We start from the raw sequence: 19,718 nt of genomic DNA on the forward strand, positions 1-19,718 counted from the left end.
CCCATTATCTTGCCTACTGATATAAGGGAAAAGTTTAAAGATTCATCTCTGAAATAGCAGAGTCTGGATTCATTACCCTAATTATCTCAACCTCGGGATGTAAGTCAGCAGATACAGTCCTGAACATCTGTACACCCAGCCTTCATTTTAGACCTCACTGTAATCTCCTGTTTCAGTCTCTGTTTGATTTCCAGATCTCTTGATTATTTAAAAGAAAAAACTTGGCTTCTCATTTTGTATGATGTCACTTGTAAATTAAGAATTCTTACAAAACTTACCATAAAATTTAAATAAAATAATGATTGTCCTTCTTTGTATTTGATTTTAAAGCTTCCACTGTATCTAAGGCTTTTGGTGCCTCAAAGACATTTGGAAAATTTGGCAGTACCAGCCAAATGAACAGCTCTGGGGGAACACAGGCCAAAGTGGTACCCATCGCCAGCCTCACCCCGTACCAGTCCAAGTGAGTTATTTCATAGAATAAATTTAGGAGGGACTTAGAAAAGAGTATAAGAGGTTATTATGGGCTCTTGAGTTACTCATATGTGAACTTCAGGGTTACCACACATATTATGGGCTCTTAAGTTACTCATATGTGAACTTCAGGGTTACCACACGTAAAATAGGTTTCCTCTCTTTTTTTTTTTCCAGAAGGGGAGGAAATTACAAATTGTGGCAACCTTTAACTATTTCATAATAAAATAATGGCAGAAAGAGCAATCAGCCATAGCCTATGGAATTTCATTCATTTTAAAAGAATTTGAAATTAAAAGATTTAATGTTTTAAGAGGGGCTTCCCAGGTGGCTCAGCTGTGAAGCATCTGACTGCCAATGCAGGAGACACAGACGTGGGTTCAGTCCCTGGGTTGGGAAGATCCCCTGGAGAAGGAAATGGCAACCCAGTCCAGTATTCTTGCCTGGGAAATCTCATGGACAGAGGAGCCTGGCGGGCTACAGTCCATGGGGTTGGAAAGAGTCAGATACGATTTAGTGGCTAAACAGCAACAACAGAGTTTTAAGAACTAGTTGATAGTCTTTTGAGTAAAAATAATCTTTGTTCTAATTCAGAAGGCATTTCATCTTCTCATCAAATAAATAGATGACTTTCAGTCCAAAAATTATTACTACAATTTGGTTTGCTTAAAAGAATCTGTGTGTTTGTGTCAACTGTATTCATATAAACTGAACAGATACTTCTTTTATATGATTTCTTTCCATTAAAAATTTTAGCAGTTGAAAATTAGTGAGTGCTCTTTTCAGAATTCTTTCAGATATTATTTACTTACTTATTCTTCAGTTCTTGGCAATGTGAAGAAGGTCTGTTCCCCTGTGAAATGACAAGTAGGGTAACTAATGTGTCCAGTAGCTACACACGGGGTGGGCTCCAGGACTGGATGTCAGGCCTTGCGCCTCCCCCACCTTTCTAATGGCTTCTGTCTAAAATCATAGTGCTTGAGAGTGTTTTCTTATGGTGGCTTAACCAACACCATGTTCCATACCCTTGTGTTTACATTCCATGTGCGCTGGAAGTGAGACAGAAGTTTGACATCAGTTATATCAGTTCCTATAATTGAAAATAGCGGCAAAATATAATTGCTGGTATTACTGCATTTTCTAGCTTAGAACCTTTCATTAAGGGGATAGTGTTGCCTTGGTGATGCCTTTTGGAGAAGAGAAAGCGTTTATAAATTTACTTATTTGACAGGAGAATGAGTCAGTGTTAAATAACCTTGTGTGTTTTACTATTTGCTTATTCTATAAACTGTCAAACCTGGATGTCATCCTGGGGTTTTAATTAGCTGGATTAAAATACAGCTTCCCCTGGAAAATAGAATATGCATAAGGTAAGAAAGACTCAAAGAAGATAATAGGGAGGGAACATTTCAGATCTTTCCCAAGTAAGACTCCCGACACTAAGATTATCCATTTTTGGTTTTTAGGTGGACTATTTGTGCTCGTGTCACCAACAAAAGTCAGATCCGTACCTGGAGCAACTCCCGAGGGGAAGGGAAGCTTTTCTCCATAGAACTGGTTGATGAGAGTGTGAGTATCTGTCGGTGGGGAAAGAGGAGTCCTCAGCTCTGGGAAACAGGGCTCACCTCTGTGCAGGCCCATGAGGTGAAGGGTAACAGTAGGCCAAGAAGAAACATGCTTCCTGTTGCTGTTTTTCCTCTCTCATAATCTTCTGATGCCATCTGGGGGCAAAGGGTTAAGTCATAAGTAAAATCCTTGGTCTCAGACGGAAGCATTTATAGCAGTTGACATTGGTTTTCTAAATGTGAGTAGCCTCATGGGCAGGAGAGATCAGAGACGTTGTCTGACTTGCCAGGAGGCTTAGTCAAAGCCCCAAGAGGTGAGGTCTCCTTGGGAGCCTCACGGAGCCCTGGGCCACAACAGAAGGCATGTGGCGGCCTTGACAAGTGATAAGCAGTTGGTTTTGCGAGAGCATTCTGGCAGCGCAGACTTCCTGTGCTTCATGTAAACGAAACCAAACCATGATGGAGAGGTGAAAAATCCACATAGTAGCATCTCGGCAAGCATCTTGTCATGCTATATCTCTGTCCATTCATTTTACTTATAATCCCTAGTGTATACTTCAGGCATTCTTTTCAAACGGCTGTATATTTCCTATTTGTTCAGACCTCTAAGAGGGCAGAAAAAAATAGTTGGTTTGTTTTCTTATTTGTTTCTGTTTTTTTTGAAGATGGGATAACACCACCAATGTATTGACTGTGTCAGAATCCAACTTTTTTAAACCAAGTTATTGGTCTCATCTGTCAGTTGGCTAAAAATTCAGCTGTTAATTTAAGTTTCTTCTCCATCTGTAGCATTTTGACTGACAGGAAAATACAAGTGAAAATCCAATCACGAGCAACCTGAAAGTATGATTTATTTTAACATTTTTGGCAGTGACTCTCAAGTATGAAGTAATTCCTTGATCGGTGCAAATGCGAGGGAAGCTGGTGAATCACGGTGGCCCAGCACACTTCCCTGGGGGCTCCAGTAATGTCACTCATGTTCAAAATACACTTTTTTAAGGTTTCTAACTTGAGGCTTAATGAAGCCCAGGAATGGGGACCAGCTAGTTAAACCTGGGTTGTTTCGCTGGAGTTAATAACTTGAATGTGTGACTGTGAACTATCTGTCTTCTATGTTGACTGTGCTACTGTTTCAAAGATGTCATCTTGACACCAAAGTGTCCCGTTTTTCACTGGCAAAACTGGAGCTCCATAGTTCTAAGCTGCCCTCTCTCACACGCTTCTGCAGGGTGAAATCAGAGCGACTGCTTTCAATGAGCAAGCGGACAAGTTTTTCCCCCTTATTGACGTGAACAAGGTATGGCAGCGTGGAGTCTAGACCAGAAACGGCCAAGTGATGGGGTGGGGACGTGGGGACTGCTGTCCTTTGGAAAGCAGTGTGATGGTGAAGGCTTTTTATACGTGATTTGATGGCACATCCCATGTTCCATGGCTTGGCTTCTTTTGCAGGTCTATTACTTCTCTAAAGGCACCCTGAAGATCGCCAACAAACAATTCACAGCCGTCAAAAACGACTATGAGATGACCTTCAACAATGAAACTTCTGTCATGCCCTGTGAAGACGGTCATCACTTACCAACAGTTCAGTTTGATTTCACGGGGATTGGCGACCTGGAGAGCAAATCTAAAGACTCGCTTGTAGGTAAGTCTGTGCGTGAGAACCAAGAGTGGCCATCACTAGTCTCGTTTGCACCACACGTGGGGGAGGCATGAGACGAGTGCTTGCTGCTTCACTTTTGGTTGTGCTGTCACGAGAGCCTCAACCATCTTTTTAATTTTGTTTATTTTTGGCTGTGCTGGATCTTAACTGCTGCGCAGGCTCTTCTCTCGTTGCAGAGCGTGAGGACTACTCTCCAGTTGCCATGTGTGGGCTTCCCGTTGCGTGGCATGGCTGCTCTTGCTGCAGAGCGCGGGCTCTAGGGCACGCGGGCTTCAGTGGTCGGTGGCTCACGGGGCTCTGGAGCACACACTCTGTGCTTGTGGCGCATGGGCTCAGTAGCTCTGCAGCATGGAGGGTCTCCCCAGACCAGGGGTCAAACCCATGTCTCCTGCATGGGCAGGCGAATTCTTTACCCCTGAGCCACCCGGGAAACCCTTGACCATTTCGTACTAAAGCACCGTGTTTGTGTCTTAGACATAATCGGGATCTGCAAGAACTACGAAGATGTCACAAAAATCATAGTGAAGTCTAACAACAGAGAAGTCTCGAAGAGAAATATCTATCTGATGGATATGTCAGGGAAAGTGGTGAACGCTACCCTGTGGGGAGATGATGTAAGTGCTTGCGTTGAGTGGCGGGAGTGTGTGGGGGACACAAAGAGCTTCCTGGGTGGTGGTCTTGCCTTGGGAGCTGTGGGGCGTTGGCCATGTTGGCTGGGTAGACCCTTCCTCATGAAGGTTTGGGCTCTCTGGGGAATATTTGAAAGCTTTTATGATTTACTTCTGTGAGATTTGCTCTGGTTTAGGTTTTGCATAGTGAAATTTGCTCTTTCCTCTAACTCTTGGTTAGTTTTGATGCATCTCTGAGCAGATTCTTGTGTGTGAGGTTATCTTGTATTGAGCCCATGTAGCATTTATTGCATTCACTCTACCATTGGCTGTTTTCTTTGTTTTTTTATAAAAAAAACTTTGTGTTCTTCCTGCTATTGACACTTGTTTGTTTGTTGTTTGTGTTGTTATGCAGGCTGATAAATTTGATGGTTCTAGACAACCCGTGATGGCCATCAAAGGAGCCAGAGTTTCTGATTTTGGTGGACGGAGCCTCTCTGTACTGTCTTCAAGCACCATCATTGTGAACCCTGACATCCCAGAGGCCTATAAGCTTCGTGGATGGTAGGTTTTTATGGGGCTCAACACAGGGGCTGTTTGAACCTGGGCTTGGAGAAGAACTGGTTCTTTTGGTTCCTACAATCAGCATGTGATCTGTCTGCCAAGCAGAGGGCTCTGTTACTAAGTGGAGCAGTTCCTATATTTCTTGGAGGCTTTATGCCTTCTGAGAGGATGGCTCTAAAGCCCTTAAACTGACAAACCTGTAATCTCGTGACAAACCTGGAGAGTCACAGGGAGCAATTAGGACAGGAACGCTGCCCGCCGACCTTGATCCTGCGAAGCAGGTAAAGACGGGCTGTAGCAGCTTTGTGCTGGAGCTCCGTGAGTGGAGGTGTCTTTCATTTCACGGCTCAAAGCTGTGGGTCTCGGCGGGGTGGGGGGGGTAGGTGTTCTTGTTCTGTCTAGACGCCAGTGCCGATCGCATCTTCTAGTGTGTATTCACACTCTGATCGAGTGCGGTGGGCACAATGGGCTTTTGTGGGCAGTATGTTGCTATTCACAAAGCACTCAGGGAATGAGGAGAACCTACTAAAATCTCCTCGCTGTGTCTAGCTATTTAGGGTGTTAAAACTCTGCCTCAATAGAGCACTTCAAACTGAAACCTGGTATGCAAGCATTGATGTGGTCAGGGAAAAAAAGCTCTGGAACTCGCTTAAGCTTATAATTTGTGTAGCTGGAGGTCACAGGGTGGGGGTAGGTGGGTGTTGATTTCCAACCACGTCTTAGGGTTTGAGTGACTAGAGAATTGGCTCGTATTACATACTCCCCACTTTTGTTTGAGCTTAATGTGAACCAGTAGCACTACTATTTGAATAGTTTCATGACACATCTAAGACTTCCCTGGTGGCTTAGTCGGTAAAGAATCTGCCTGCAATGCAGGAGACCTGGGTTTGATCCCTGGGTCGGAAAGATTCCCCTGGAGAAAGAAATGGCTACCCACTCCAGTATTCTTGCCTGGAGAATCCCATGGGCAGAGGAGCCTGGTGGGCTGCAGTCCATGGGGTCGCAAAGAGTTGGACATGACTGAGTGACTGACACATGTGACACATCTACTGGCATGACCATGTCGCTTAAGCCAGCCTTGTGCATGTGATCCATGTGGATCCATGTTTAGCTTTTCTGGTAGCTAGCTTTGCATTATAGCGCAGGGCCCATTCATTAACAAGCTGACTGGAAGGAACCGTGGCTTTGGTTTGTCCTTATTGCTTGATTTCCCATCAGGCTCTGGCGAACGACTGCAGGTTAATTGCCCACATTAAGGTCTTCATAGTTTTTGTTGATCACTGTGATCCCCGTCAACATAAAAAGATATGTCTGTCCATTGAATAAGGCAGCTTGGCGTTGGTCAGAAAGGAGCCCTGTGTGTCGTCCCCCCCCCACCCCACCCCCGGGCAAGGTCTGGAGGTGTCTGGATCTCGGCTGTAGCAGTGTGGAGTTTCTGCTCTAAGAAGGACTGCCTCTGTCCCTGCTCTGTTGACTCCTGATGAGCTGTCTTTGGTGGCAGATGTCTCCTCAGAGTTTTTGAAACTGTAAACTTGTGTTGCTAGTCGAGGTGAAACAGATTTACAGACCTTGCTGTGCCTCTGTGACAGATTTAGCCGCTTACCTGACGGAACAAAAAGGCAATTGTCTGCAGCTTAGGGCAGCATCCATTCTGTCCCATGCTCTCGTTTTATGGAGCCTTTTCTGTATGTGGTTACTTTTAGTTATCCTCCTTTTGGGTGACATTGGTGTGTTTAATCTCAGATTGCCTCTTTTCCTGACACAAGTGTGTTTCTGACACTCCTCTTGCATGTCCTTTCCTTCATATTAGCTGATAATGTGATCAACCTTATAATAATTTAACATAATTTAATTTCAACTTTCATTTTGGCATAAGTAAAACCTCACTAAGAAGGTCAGTCTACAAGGAAACAGGTGAATACCTTCTAATAAATTACTTTGAATTATATAATCTTTTGAAATTATACCAGTCTTAGAAGATCTGGGAACATTTTTTGCTACCCCATTAAAATATGTCAACTGTCCCTTTCTAGCCTGGTACATTTCAACGATGATAAAAATGCAGCTGCTGAGCAAGAATGAGCATCAGTAGCCCAAAGAACTACACCAGGGCTCTCCACTGTTGGTTGTTTTGTTGTTGACTTTCCAGGTTACTGTTTTTTTTAGGCACTTGGGCCATCTGGCCTGTGTTGATAGCAAGGCTAATCTAAGAAAAGGTTCTGTAGTAGTTTGGCACTGTCTTTTGTGACCACTGGGAGGCGTCAGAGCAGTTGAGATTTAAAAGAGGTCACTCCATTTCTTCAGTAGACTTGAGATACAATGAGGAAGATGCTACCCTCAGCTCCACTTGGCCATGACCTGTGAAAAGTTGGGTGGGGAGCAAATAGCCTGCACCTGGCAAATAGAAACAAGTATCACATTCAGTATGCATATAAAGTGCCTGCTATTCTTTGTTTTTCAGGTTTGACTCAGAAGGACAAGCCTTAGATGGCATTTCCATCTCTGATCTAAAGAGTGGAGGAGCAGGTGGGAGCAACACCAACTGGAAAACTTTATATGAGGTCAAGTCAGAGAACCTGGGCCAAGGTGACAAGGTATCTGCATTCCTAACTTTCTCCACAAAAGCATGTAGAATGTGCAAGAGGATGAGTTTTCAGATCCGATTTCTGATAACCAGCTGTTAGACCTTAATTCAGAGCTATGATTCTTACCTGGGTGATGGTTGAGGATGCCAGCCAGAGTGAGGGAGCCATGCTTTCTAATAGGAGTATGTTATATCCCTCAGGTCAGTTGAGGCAAAAAGATGCTCAGAGCTCTGACTTAGAGAGTTGTGTAGTTCTTGGAGGGATCTTAACGAAGTAGTAGTAATCAAGTTGTGTATTAACATGAACCACGTTCAGGTCCATATTCCTTTTCTGTGATTGTTCCTGCAAACTGAAATGCCTGCAGGCCAGAAAGGCAGCTTTTGAGATTACAGCTCACACTGAGCATTAGTGAGTTACAGCGTCAGACATGGAGTGATTCACGTGTACCCTCACTGGCTATAGAGGATTAACCTCTTGGGGGCTGAGCACCCCTGGTATTCTCTGACAAGAGTTGACTGGTATTTGACTGGAGTTGCAACTTCCCTTTCAATGTTTGTGTTTAATGACCCCCGCCCCCCATTTTGCTCTGCATCTGTATTCTGTCAGCAGTTCAAGATTTAAATCATTTATTTCTCCTTTATGCTCCCACAACCAGTAATTCCTGCTTTATTATTTTCATATTGTACAATATGGTTTTTATTCCTTACTGTCTCATTCCACAATACTTTCTTATCCATCATTGTCAATGACTGCAACTCATAATGCTGTTACACAATGTCCTGAGACTTAAACATTGGACAGATCTCTGTCATTCTGGGTTTTCTTGTCAACTAGTTTCTTTATTAGACCTAAAGGTAGACAGTAGGTAACAAGGAATCAGGCCTAGAGAGTACCTATTCACACACAAACTTTCAAGTCCCACTTTGAATTGGGCCCTTACCTGGAAATACAGAAAAACCCTTCAGGCATTCTCCTGGAAGACTCCCCTTCAGTAGAGCAGGAGTCCCCAGCTCCTGGGCTACAGACCAGTACTGATCCACAGCTTGTTAGGAACCGGACCACACAGCCGGAAATGGGCTGCTTCCTGTTGCTCCCATTGCTGCCTGAATCATCCTGTCTGTGGAAAAAATAGTCTTCCACCAAAACGGTCCCTGGTGCCGAAAAGGTTGGGGACCACTGCTCTAGAACCTTTTAGAGTGAGAATTCATCTGGCCCTGAGTTCAGAGTACACCCAGAGGGAACTGCACCCCACCCCCCCCCCAAATTATTCATCCTGTATCCTTTCCATGACAGCTAAAAGGCAAAGCAAATAGCAGCAACAGAAAGCCTACACTTGTGACTTGGTCCTTGACACATTTACTTAGCAGTGATGTCTCCACTTTGAAGGCGCTTGTTCAGTCTTTTTGCTTTCTACTGATGACTTAGACCAGGGGTCCCGCGGGCCATATCTAGCCTGCCGCCTATTGTAAATACAAATGCATTGAAACCAGCCACCTACTCTCACCTCTAGACTGTCTGTGGATGGTCTTGCACCCCAGCAACAGGGCGAGTGTGACCCGATGGCTTGTAAAGCCTGAAATAGATACTGTCTGGCTTTTTACAGAAAATGCTTGTTGACCAAAGACAAAGTTGAATCTAGATGCTTGAAATCACTGCTATTTTTAACATGGGAGGAGCGGTTGAAGATAACTATGCCTGAGTTCACTGTGTCGCTCTGTATTTCCTGATTCTGTGACCTTCGGAGGGGCAGGGGAACAGGAGCAACGAGATCAAGATCTCTTGAAGTCTTTTTCTTTCATATAGTCTATTTCAGTTTTAATTAATTAGTTTAGTCTAATTTAGAATTAAGGACTTGCCTGGTGGCTCAGACAGTAAAGAATCCACCTGCAACGCAAGAGGCCTGGGTTCCATCCCTGAGTTGGGAAGATCTCCTGGAAGAGAGCATGACAACCCACTCCAGGATTCTTGCCTGGAGAATCCCCATGGACAGAGCCTGGTGGGCTAGTCCATGGGGTCACAAAGAGTCAGACACGACTGAGCGACTAAGCACAGCAGAGTTTAGAATTAACTTCTTTTATTATTAAGGAGTAATATGCTTTAGAACTTGGTTTATTACCCTTCTAGGTTTTGTAGTCAGCACAAGTAACTTTTGAAACTATAGAATGAATTATCCCTTGTAATCACATTGTGAGAATACGCAAACACTTACCCCTCGTATGTCAGAGCAAGTCCAGTCCTAAACTTTGGTCTGTGCTCTTTGCCTCACGTCACTCTTTTCTCCTGAAGCCTGACTATTTTAGCTCTGTGGCAACCGTGGTGTATCTTCGCAAAGAAAACTGTATGTACCAGGCCTGCCCAACTCAGGATTGCAACAAGAAAGTGATTGACCAGCAGAACGGATTGTACCGCTGCGAGAAGTGTGACAGTGAATTCCCCAATTTCAAGTACCGCATGATTCTGGCAGTAAGTAGAATGGGTGAACAAGGACCGCTCTGGTGTTTCTTGAGTTCCTGCGAAGCTCCCGGCACTGTGGAGACTAGCTTGTCTCTTAATTCAGGCTTTCAGATTGTCTGGGATGCTCAGCAGTGACCAAGAGCTGTCGTATGGAGCGCCTCCTGGTGACTGAAGGGTGTACGATTTAAAATGCAGAACACATTGGAGGCTCATTCAAAACCTTTAGTCCAAAGGCCATTGCAGCTGGAGGGCAACTGAGTCCAGTGTGCCCGGATCCTGCATCTGAAGGCGATTTTTGTTGGGCTGTATCTCCCCTGAGCACTGAAATCACACGTCCACACCACATCACGTTCCTGCTGTGATCCACACTTAACATTTTGAACTTCTCTCTTGGATAACTTTTTACCTTCTTTGGAAAGAACAGCTATTTAGTGGAATCGGCTTTTTTCCCTAGATACTCTTAACGAGGGGAAAAAGTCCATCTCTCAGTCTCCTTAGTGTCTTCCTTTTGTTATTTCTTTGGTGTAATGATGTGAAGTTGTGTTTTTTAGGTCAATATTGCAGATTTTCAAGAGAATCAGTGGGTCACGTGTTTCCAGGAGTCTGCAGAGGCCATCCTTGGACAAAGCACTGCTTATCTCGGGGAATTAAAAGAGAAGGTCGGCCATGTCCTGTGTTATTACTGTAGTAGTTCCCATGCTGTAACACTTCACTCTTTTTGCTCTGATCATTTTTGGTCTATTGCTGGTGGGTGTTGTATAGCGTCTCTCACTGCTGACTATGAGAGCTCATCTGATTCTAATTGTGTCCACCTTGGATGTGTTAACAATGAGGTAGTGAAGTAATGTGTATAAAATTCTTTAAAAACAGCACTTTCTAAGTAGAAAGCACTTTTTCCTCCTGTTTCTAAGAGTTGGTGTGTCTGCAGTCACTTGAGATCTGGAAGTATCTCCTGAAGTAAGCTGAGGTCCAGATACGCTTTTTTTTTTTGAGTCTGTAATAATAAACTTTAAGTCCATTACGGTTTCCCCATTATTTCCCCATCACCATAATGGGATGGTGAATAGTTCCCTGTGCTTCACAATAGGACCCTGTTATCCACCCATTGTGTATGTGATGGTTTATATCTACTAACCCCAAGCTCCCAGTCCATTCCTCTCCACTCACTCCCCCACCCCCGCCTTGATAACCATAAGTTTGTTCTCTGTGTCTTGAGTCTGTTTCTGCTTCCGAGATAGGTTCATTTGTGCCATATTTTCCACATGTCATAGATTCCACATGTAAATAATGTTCTGTGGTGTTTGTCTTTTTCTGACTTTGCTTAGTATGATAATCTCTAGTTGTGTCTTGTGTTGCTGCAAATGGTATTACTTCATTCTTTTTTATGGCTGTGTAGCGTTCCATTGTGTATCCGTACCACTTCTTTATTCGATGTGCCTTTTTAAAGTGATAAACACTTTTCTGAGAAGTTGAGTCAAATCCTGGTTTAAATTCACGTATAAGGTATGTACTTATTTCATGTTGTCAGATGCATTCTTACAAAGTAACTTTCTTTCGTAAGGTCACTTGCTCCATTTCATTTCTATAAAAGAGTATGTTCACATAGTAGTTTTGTTTAGTTCAAGGACTAGATACTAATTATCCTAAAGTTAAGAAAGATGTTTGCTCAGATAAAACATATAAAGACCAATAAAAGCTATAGTTTCTGGGCCACACAAATTAGTATCTGTCTATAGATTTTTCTCCCCTATTGTCCTCCAAATTGGTTAGGATACTTGTAAAAGCCAGTAGCAAAAAAGGATTTGTCATTTGTTTTGGTGTGTGTTTTTTTTTTCTTTCCTGTCTTCTATTCTGTTCATTTAGCTCTGCCCTTTTGTCTCTTCGAAATTGTCCATGAGCTCTCTGAAAATAATCCCAACAAGCCCTTTTACAGAAATAACTGGAATTGACTTTAAAGTATGATGGTATCTTTTATCTGTTTTGCCTGGTCCTCTATTTTCATATCAGCTTTTAAGGCTCGAGGCAGCCTTTCAGGATTTTTTATGGGCTTATTACATTTGACTGGTTTTACTGCCAGTGAATGAGGACATATAGAAACTCTCCCCTCAGGAATCATAATATTCTTGGAGTATATGCTCCATGCTTTCACTAATCTTGAAAGAATGATGGCAGCTGGTACAATTTTCTGAAGGTTTAACACATTGTTTTATTTACATACCCAAAAGCCTGAGGACTGTGTGTGTGTGTAGTAACCTTTATACAAAGAATTCTATATATAGCAAAGCTGTTTTCATGTTCCAAGTGGCTTGCAAATAATACTTGACTGATATGAACTATTAATTTTATTAAAAGTTCTTGTACATTTATTTTATGCATATTTGTGTAAAATGCTTTCTCTAATCCCTCCGTTTACCAGACTTTTTTATTTTCTTAATTCAGAAGCTTAATCAAATAGTATCTGAGAGGCCAGTAAAAGAGAGAGAGAGAACTGTGGGTTTTAAACTTCTTCCCTAACCTTTGCCTGCTTCTCCTGCCTTCTTCACTTTACTACATCTGTAAATCCAGAGGCTAAAATAATGTATATATGACAACTTGAACTTTTTTTCCTGAGTCCTCACCCATTCTTAATTTGTTCTGAAGATTCTGAGCCTCAGATCTATTCCATCACAGATTTTGAAAGTTTAGAAATGTGTTTCCTAAGAGTGTTTCAGTTTTTTTCTATTGTGATAAAATATACATAAAATTTATCATTGTGAGTGAGTGAAAGTCCCTCAGTCATGTCCAACTCTTTTGTGACCCCATGGACTATAGCCTATCAGTCTTCTCCATTCATGGAATTTTCTAGGCAAGGGTTCTGGGCTGGGTTGCCATTTCCTTCTCCAGGGTATCTTCCTGACCCAGGGATTGAACCCAGGTCTCCCGCATTACAGGCAGACACTTTACCCTCTGAGCCACCAGGGAAGCCGCATGGCCTATACAGTCCATGGAATTCTCCAGGCCAGAATATGGAATGGGTAGCCTTTCCTTTGTCCAGGGAATCTTCCCAACCTGGGGATCGAACCCAGGTCTCCTGCGTTGCAGGCGGCTTCTTTACCAGCTGAGCCACCAGGGAAGCCCAAGTATGTAAGTTCAGCGGCATTAAAATACCTTCCTGTTGTTGTGCAACTGCCACCACCATCCAGCTGTCGGACTTCTTCATCCTCCTCGGCTGAAACTCTGTACCCATCAAGCACTAACTCTCTGTTGCCCCTGGCAGCCGTCATTCCATTTTCTGTCTGTATGAAATTCAGTACTCTAGGTAGAATATTTTAATTTTTAATAAAATTCTACCTAAACAGTTTTATGCGATGATACCTCACCTGTATATTAGTCATTCCTAAGAAATTTCAAGCCACTGGGAGGTGATCATTTTCTCCGAGATTTTCCTCCAAGTCTTTTCAAAAACCATACAGATATTTTCAGGTGGTCTGGTAGTTTCCATTCCTACAGTTTTACGTTTTGTTTCTGCAGAACGAGCAAGCATTTGAGGAAGTTTTCCAGAATGCCAACTTTCGATCTTTTACGTTCAGGATCAGGGTCAAACTGGAGACCTACAATGTGAGTAATGTCACCCATGGTGCATGAGGATAGCAGCACAGATCAGCTGTTTGTCACCCACAACCCCATTACAGCGTTAGCTGTCAGTTCCTCGATTACTGTGTTCCAGACCCAACACTTAACACCCTGCATTTACTACTCACTGAGTCACAACAACATGGGGTACTGTTACCAGCTCTGTTTTCAAATGAGCAAACCAACCAAGAGAGAGGTTAAGGGTCTTGTCCAGTGTTAACATCCAAAGAAAACATGCTGTGTGGCCTTTGGTTAAACCTGGGGGATTTTGGTTTGTGTCCTGACAAAATGGACCCACATCTTCCACATGGTTCGGGTTCTAAAGTCAGTATATGAGAGAAAGACCACATGTGGTTAAAATTACCTTGAAAATTCCTTTAATTGCTCATAACATCATACAATTGTAAAATCATGAAAAAACAGCCTTTATTGAGTATTTACTATCTGCCAGATACTGTTCCACACCCTTTGTATGCATACCTTGTCTCCATTCATGCTGGCAGTAACCTTGTGTGGAGGAGGTATTGTTACCCCCCGTTTTGCCAGTGAAAAGCTGTAGGCATATGGAGAATTGAGTAACTTGCCTAAATTCATATGCAAGTGGCAGAGCTGATAATTGCACGCAGGCAGTTCAGCCTCAGAGTTCTACGCTCAGCCAGGCTTAGAAATCTGACTGGGTTCTGTAGGTACAGAGCTGGATTGTGCAGGCCCTGAGCTGGCCTCACCCCAGTCTGCCTCTGAAGGCACTGTCCACCCTAGTGAACGGGCGATGGGAGAATTCAGAAAACTTTGCTGTTTCAGGGTTTACTCGTTCTGTTTTCTTGTCAGGCCTTAACCCTAATGCCTGCTAACAGCTGTGTTTGGTTTTGTGAGCATTAAATGAGCCTCTCAAAGTCAGCAGTACGGTATCAGGGTGGGGTGGGGAGTGGTCGAGAGGGAGGGATGGAAGGGTGGCTCGGTCCCCTTGCAACAAGGACAGGGGAGGTGAAGGGCAGTGAGGTCGCCTCTCGTGGGGCTGAGACAGGCCAAGGCAGGCTTCAGCCTCTGCTGCGAGCACGTCTCCTGTCCCCCGGCCTGCTCGCAGAGCCCACGGTGTGGCTTCAGCAAGTCACTATCTCCTCTGGGCTCCCGTTTCTCTCTCTGTAAAGAGAACAGATTGAACTTGAAGAGCCCTCTATGGTCCATCACACTTGGAGTCTAGGTTTCTGAGTGTTTGGGACCACGAAGAACGGGTTCAAGGGCCTGTGTGGAAGGGAGGCCTTTGTTCCACTAGAAACCCTGCTCTGGGCACTCGTCATCACGGCTTCTTTACTGGCTTGATGGGACTCTGAACCCAGCATGTCTTTGTGCTTTCTCCTGTTGGGATCATTGAAACCAGGAACATGGCCACAGACGTTTCTTCGTTCACAAATCATGCTTCTCTTTTTCAAAGGATGAGTCTCGAATTAAGGCCACGGTGGTGGACGTGAAGCCTGTGGACTACAGAGAATACGGCAGAAGGCTGATCATGAACATCAGGAGGAATGCGGCGATGTGAGAGGAGCCTGCCAATGGGGCAGGAGCTTGGGGATAGAGGGCTGAAGCGAATCCCCCACCCCCAACCCCCGACCTCCACCCACACCCCCATCCCCGCCCTGACCCACAGCAGTGCAGAGCACCCCTCTGCCATGGACTAAGCCATCGCCTCCGTCACACCTGGGAACCCACTGGCAGCAAAGGGAAACACGCTCTCGGGGCTGTGGTGTAAACTGTGTCAGACCTCGGGGTCAGCGGCGCGGACCGTAGTACCACTCACTCCCTGTCTAGGCTTTTGTCAGTTTTACTAAGATCTCATTATCTTCAACCAGGAATTATGTCACGAGTAATTGACCCTCAATCTGTAGACAGTGAAATAAATTATGTAAGTCGGGTTCCTGCTTCTCCAGTGGTGACACCTTCTCAGCTCGGATCCGTTCCCAAGGGGAGCGCCGAGAAGTGGTTTTGTGGAGGAACTTGACTGTTTTCGGAAGCCTGTCTTCCTCAATTTCAAAGGCTCCCTTTCTAGAGGGGCCACACAGTTGTTAATGCCTGGAATGGCAATAGGGTAGAATTATTAATCAAAGTCATATCTTTTATATCTAAAGAATATCCTTCCTTCAGGGTTTAATAGACTGAGTCAGATGGGTCTGATATTAATCAAAATGGTCTCTTCTGAGGAAGGCTGATAAGCATTGACTTGCTGTCCCCTAGAGATATCCCGGCAACTACAAAGCATCGCTTTCGTCTCCCCTTCAATTAATGTTGCATTTCTGTTGGTACGCCTTTTCTACCTGTACATATTTCTTACATTGGTATGTTTTCTTTTCTTGATTAAAGCTGTATTAAATAGAAGGGATTCTGAAGGGAGAAGCCCTTTGTTGCCGTTGCCTTGTTTAATAAACAGTTTATTCTCTGCTTATGTATCCCACTTTCTTTAAATGCAAAGGGTTCTTGTAACTGGAAAGCAATTAATTAGCCTTCATAATAAATGTTCACTTGGGGGAGATGTTAACTCATTACAAACTCGAAGATTAATCCAAAGCATAGAGATCATTCTTCCTAATGTCTGCAACCTTGAAATGCATCTTTAAAAGAATGAAAACACCAAAAACAAAAAGCCATTGTGCCCCGGAATGCTGATGATCCGGCACTTTGGGATTTTATTGATGTTTACACAGCGGTCTTAACACCAACCAGGCTTTGAAATGTGAACAGACAGTGAGCTAGTAAGAAAACAGTAATTATGCTACTGGGCTTTTCAGTTGGCAAGAACATGCTTGCTCTGTGTGTTCCTAATCATATTAATTATCTATCCGGTCGCTGCAGCCCCTTGTTTGGTGTTTGCAGCACACCTCACTGCAAGCATCCAGGCAGCATTGCAGTCTTCCTGTCGTGCTGGGCGCTGGTTTTTAATCTGGGCGAGCGTGGCTCATGGAGGCTCTTGCTAGACCTGGGGAGTGAGCCCGTCCTACCTGTCATCCTTGGCCTTCCTCTTCCGGGAGGAACCAGCTGGCGTCAGGCAGGATGACTAACACGGCTCAGAACCTAGGATGGCCTTCTCCCAGGCCCTCTTAATTGTCTGGACATGGTCTAGTCTCAGAAGATGGCCACTGGGCCGCACTTGACTCGCCGGCCAAGGCCTCAGCGATTTTTTACGGAACCTCCTTTCTGTCTGACCTTGCTCGTAAAGCGCTGACTGGAAAATTACAGTCTTCAGCGTATGGTGGATTGACAAATTGTGGGTTGGAAGTGGCAATCTAGCTTTCAGCCTGGTAACCAGTCTTTTATATCTACCGCTCCCAGCATCCCCTCCTCTCCCCATCACGGCTCCCACCCCGCGAACAGCACCGACGGGCAGCGTGACCCCGATGCGCCTCCCGGAACACGGGACCAGCTACCGCGCGTTCTCCACGGCCACGCGGTGACACCAGCACATCTCCGCGGATGTGATTAGGCGCCCACAGGGGGATGCTCTGAGATGGGGCTGCTCCCTCAAGGGGGCATGTCGAGCAGATTCCCCTCTAAAAGGCAGATCCCCGGCAGAGGAGCATCAGAAATTGGCTCCACTGTTAGGCTTTTAAGAGCCTCAGGTCCCTGAGGGTCGCCTAAATAGATTCTGGCCCACAGTTCTTAGAATTCTCTTGGAGATAGTTTAACCTCGAAAGGCTGTTCATATTCTATTTCTCATCTTTCACTTAGAGATCAATGTTTATTTTGCGTACACCATGACATCAGCATTAGACAATTAGGGAAAAATCTAATCATTTCATCTTTATTTTAAATGGCTCTTGGATCCCTTCCAGTCTCATTGTGATGGAGGCAGGGAGGGAGAAAGGGTAATAATCTGATTTCTGTCCATATTTTCTGTGTTTTATGCTTTCCATTAAGGCCTTGCTAATCTCTGGTGTGCTCATTCTGACTTTCTGAACTTCAGGATCAAAAACTTCCCCTCCCCCATGTTTTTTCCTGAGTGGCCCATCTTCGAAAAGTATAAATAATATCGATTATGGTGTTTAATACCCTAATGAAACCCATAGTTATTGACTACATAATTAATATACTGTCTAAAAGTGAAGTTTGGTAGCCCAGTATATAAAGGTTTAGATATTGACTTGTGTTTGTTTGGCAATATGCCTTCTCAGATTTTATTTATAGAAAATGAAACTGGCTGTTCAGTCTCTTCTTGTCACTTGTTAGAAACCCACTACTCCTCCCTAGTAAATTGATTATTTCCTTATCTCAAAGAGAATATCCGCCCCCCCACCCCCCAGGGCTCCTACCCATCCTCTTTTATGTGGTTTGTTAGCTCTTAGTTTTATAAGCTATGACTTTCAGAAACACTTTTGAGAATAATTTTTTTTTCCCCTCTCAAAAAAGACTTTAGATGTTTAATTTTCATTGTTTTGAAAAAGAAGCCAACTGAGTATGTTTTATTATTAAGCTGATAAGTATTGTTAATGTCAAAAAAAGAATGGGTACTATTTGGACCATTGATTATTTCTTAACTCAAGTAATCCATGTTCATTGTAGAAAAAATAACCTGCAGACAAGAAAAAACAGAGTTGTCCTTAATCCCGCCTGTCAGCAATAATTGCTTGTATAGCTGACTACTTTTCTCTCTGCATGTATGTGTGTAATTATAGTTTTAGCTTGAAAATGGGATTATATTATGCATATTATTCTGTAATACTTTGCTCCTAGCACTAAAGAATGGACCTCTTTCCTGTTTCAATAAAAATAGATCTACATTATTTTTTTGTAAATCTGCGTAATTTTAATTGGCATTTGGCTATGTGTGTGCATGGCTAAGTTTATTGAGCCAATTCTCCTACCGGATGTGCATATTTTCTAACTTTTAAAGTTTTATTTTTATTTAGACCTAATTGGCATATAGCATTGCATTAGTTTTCTTTTTTTGACTGCATTGGGTCCTCATGGCAGTGCACCGGCTTTTTCTACTTGCGTTGGGGCATATAGGATCTTAGTTCACCAACCTGGGGTTGAACCCGCATCTCCTGCATTGAAAGGCAAACTGTCAACCACTAGACCACCAGGGAAGTCCATTAACTTTAGGTATACATATACTTTCTCATTGTATTTTAAAAACTCAGCTTTTGATGGGCAAGAATATTTTCCTTTGCTCCACTGTGAGACTGTGTGCCTCTCTCCTTATTCTGTACGTTTATCTGATTGTGCTTTCTTTGCCTTCGTTCAGTAAGAGCTCCTCTGAACTCCTCTTGTATACCATCAAGAGCTGGCAGGTGGTTCGAGCAGGCACTAGAATCCTCTGGAGCAAAACCAGGTGGTTGACTTGGGAGAAGAGGGCTGGAGCCATGGTGGCTTCCTCCTGCCTACCACATGGACATGGTTGTGGCCAAGAAGAGGCCTGAATCCTCTTGTTTTCTATTAGAAATGGCCTTTTGAAACATCTGACTTGCTTTATAAATCAACCTGATTTTAAAAAAATTTTTTTTTGGCCACGTTGTATGACATGTGGGATCCTAGTTCCCCAGCCAGGGATTGAGCCTGCACCCTTTGCCTTGAAAGCTCAGACTCTTAACCACTGGCCCACTGGAGAAGTCCCAAATTAACCTGCTTCTTATCTAAAGCTAATGAGGAATGATTATTAAAATCTTTTCATTATATTTGGAATGGCAGTTTCAAGTCATTGAGAAAAGTACATAGCACCTGTCTTCATTGACCACCTGTGCCATTTTCTCCCTCTAGGTGACTTTTTTTTTTTGGCCACACTGCATGGCTTGTGGCATCCTACTTCCCTGACCTGGGACTGAACCCATGCCCTCAGCAGTGAAATCATGGAGTCCTAACCACTGGACTGCCAGGGAATTCCCCTAGGTGACTTTACATCAAAATACCTTGTCCCCAAGAACTGCAGTCTATTTGGAGCAAGGCTTGGGGCTAAGTAGTAGTATCACAACTCAAATTAAAATTCAGTAGATGGCGAGATCACTGGAGACTCAAGTCATCAGAAAAAATTTCACAAAGAATTAGGTGATTTGAGACTCACAAATTGTAACCTTCATTTAGATCAGGGGCTGTCTGATTTATATGGAAAATGCGTACAACCCCTGCTAACAGCTATTCATTCTATAGTAACCACTGGCAGATAAAGCTATGTAGATGCCATTAAAGTTAAGTAGCATCAAAGGATGGAGAA

At 43.7% G+C, this 19,718-nt stretch overlaps 1 protein-coding gene across 2 annotated transcripts in view; it reads left to right on the forward strand.

The window, feature by feature from the left end:
- Positions 1–15,955, forward strand: part of RPA1 (replication protein A1) — a 44,687-nt gene extending 28,732 nt beyond the window's left edge. The window contains exons 7-17 of one of the 2 annotated variants that reach the window (XM_020909800.2): positions 331–463; positions 1,941–2,043; positions 3,268–3,336; positions 3,489–3,681; positions 4,174–4,313; positions 4,723–4,871; positions 7,333–7,465; positions 9,743–9,919; positions 10,462–10,569; positions 13,421–13,507; positions 14,955–15,955. In XM_020909800.2, the coding sequence (XP_020765459.1) occupies positions 331–463; positions 1,941–2,043; positions 3,268–3,336; positions 3,489–3,681; positions 4,174–4,313; positions 4,723–4,871; positions 7,333–7,465; positions 9,743–9,919; positions 10,462–10,569; positions 13,421–13,507; positions 14,955–15,059 (1,397 nt within the window). In that variant the 3' untranslated portion in view covers positions 15,060–15,955. The remainder of the gene's footprint in view (positions 1–330; positions 464–1,940; positions 2,044–3,267; positions 3,337–3,488; positions 3,682–4,173; positions 4,314–4,722; positions 4,872–7,332; positions 7,466–9,742; positions 9,920–10,461; positions 10,570–13,420; positions 13,508–14,954) is intronic. The other variant, XM_070478841.1, reaches the window with a different exon arrangement.
- Positions 15,956–19,718: the final 3,763 nt, after the last annotated feature.

This window comes from Odocoileus virginianus, chromosome 17 (genome assembly GCF_023699985.2).
Source record: "Odocoileus virginianus isolate 20LAN1187 ecotype Illinois chromosome 17, Ovbor_1.2, whole genome shotgun sequence".
Lineage (NCBI taxonomy): Eukaryota > Metazoa > Chordata > Mammalia > Artiodactyla > Cervidae > Odocoileus > Odocoileus virginianus.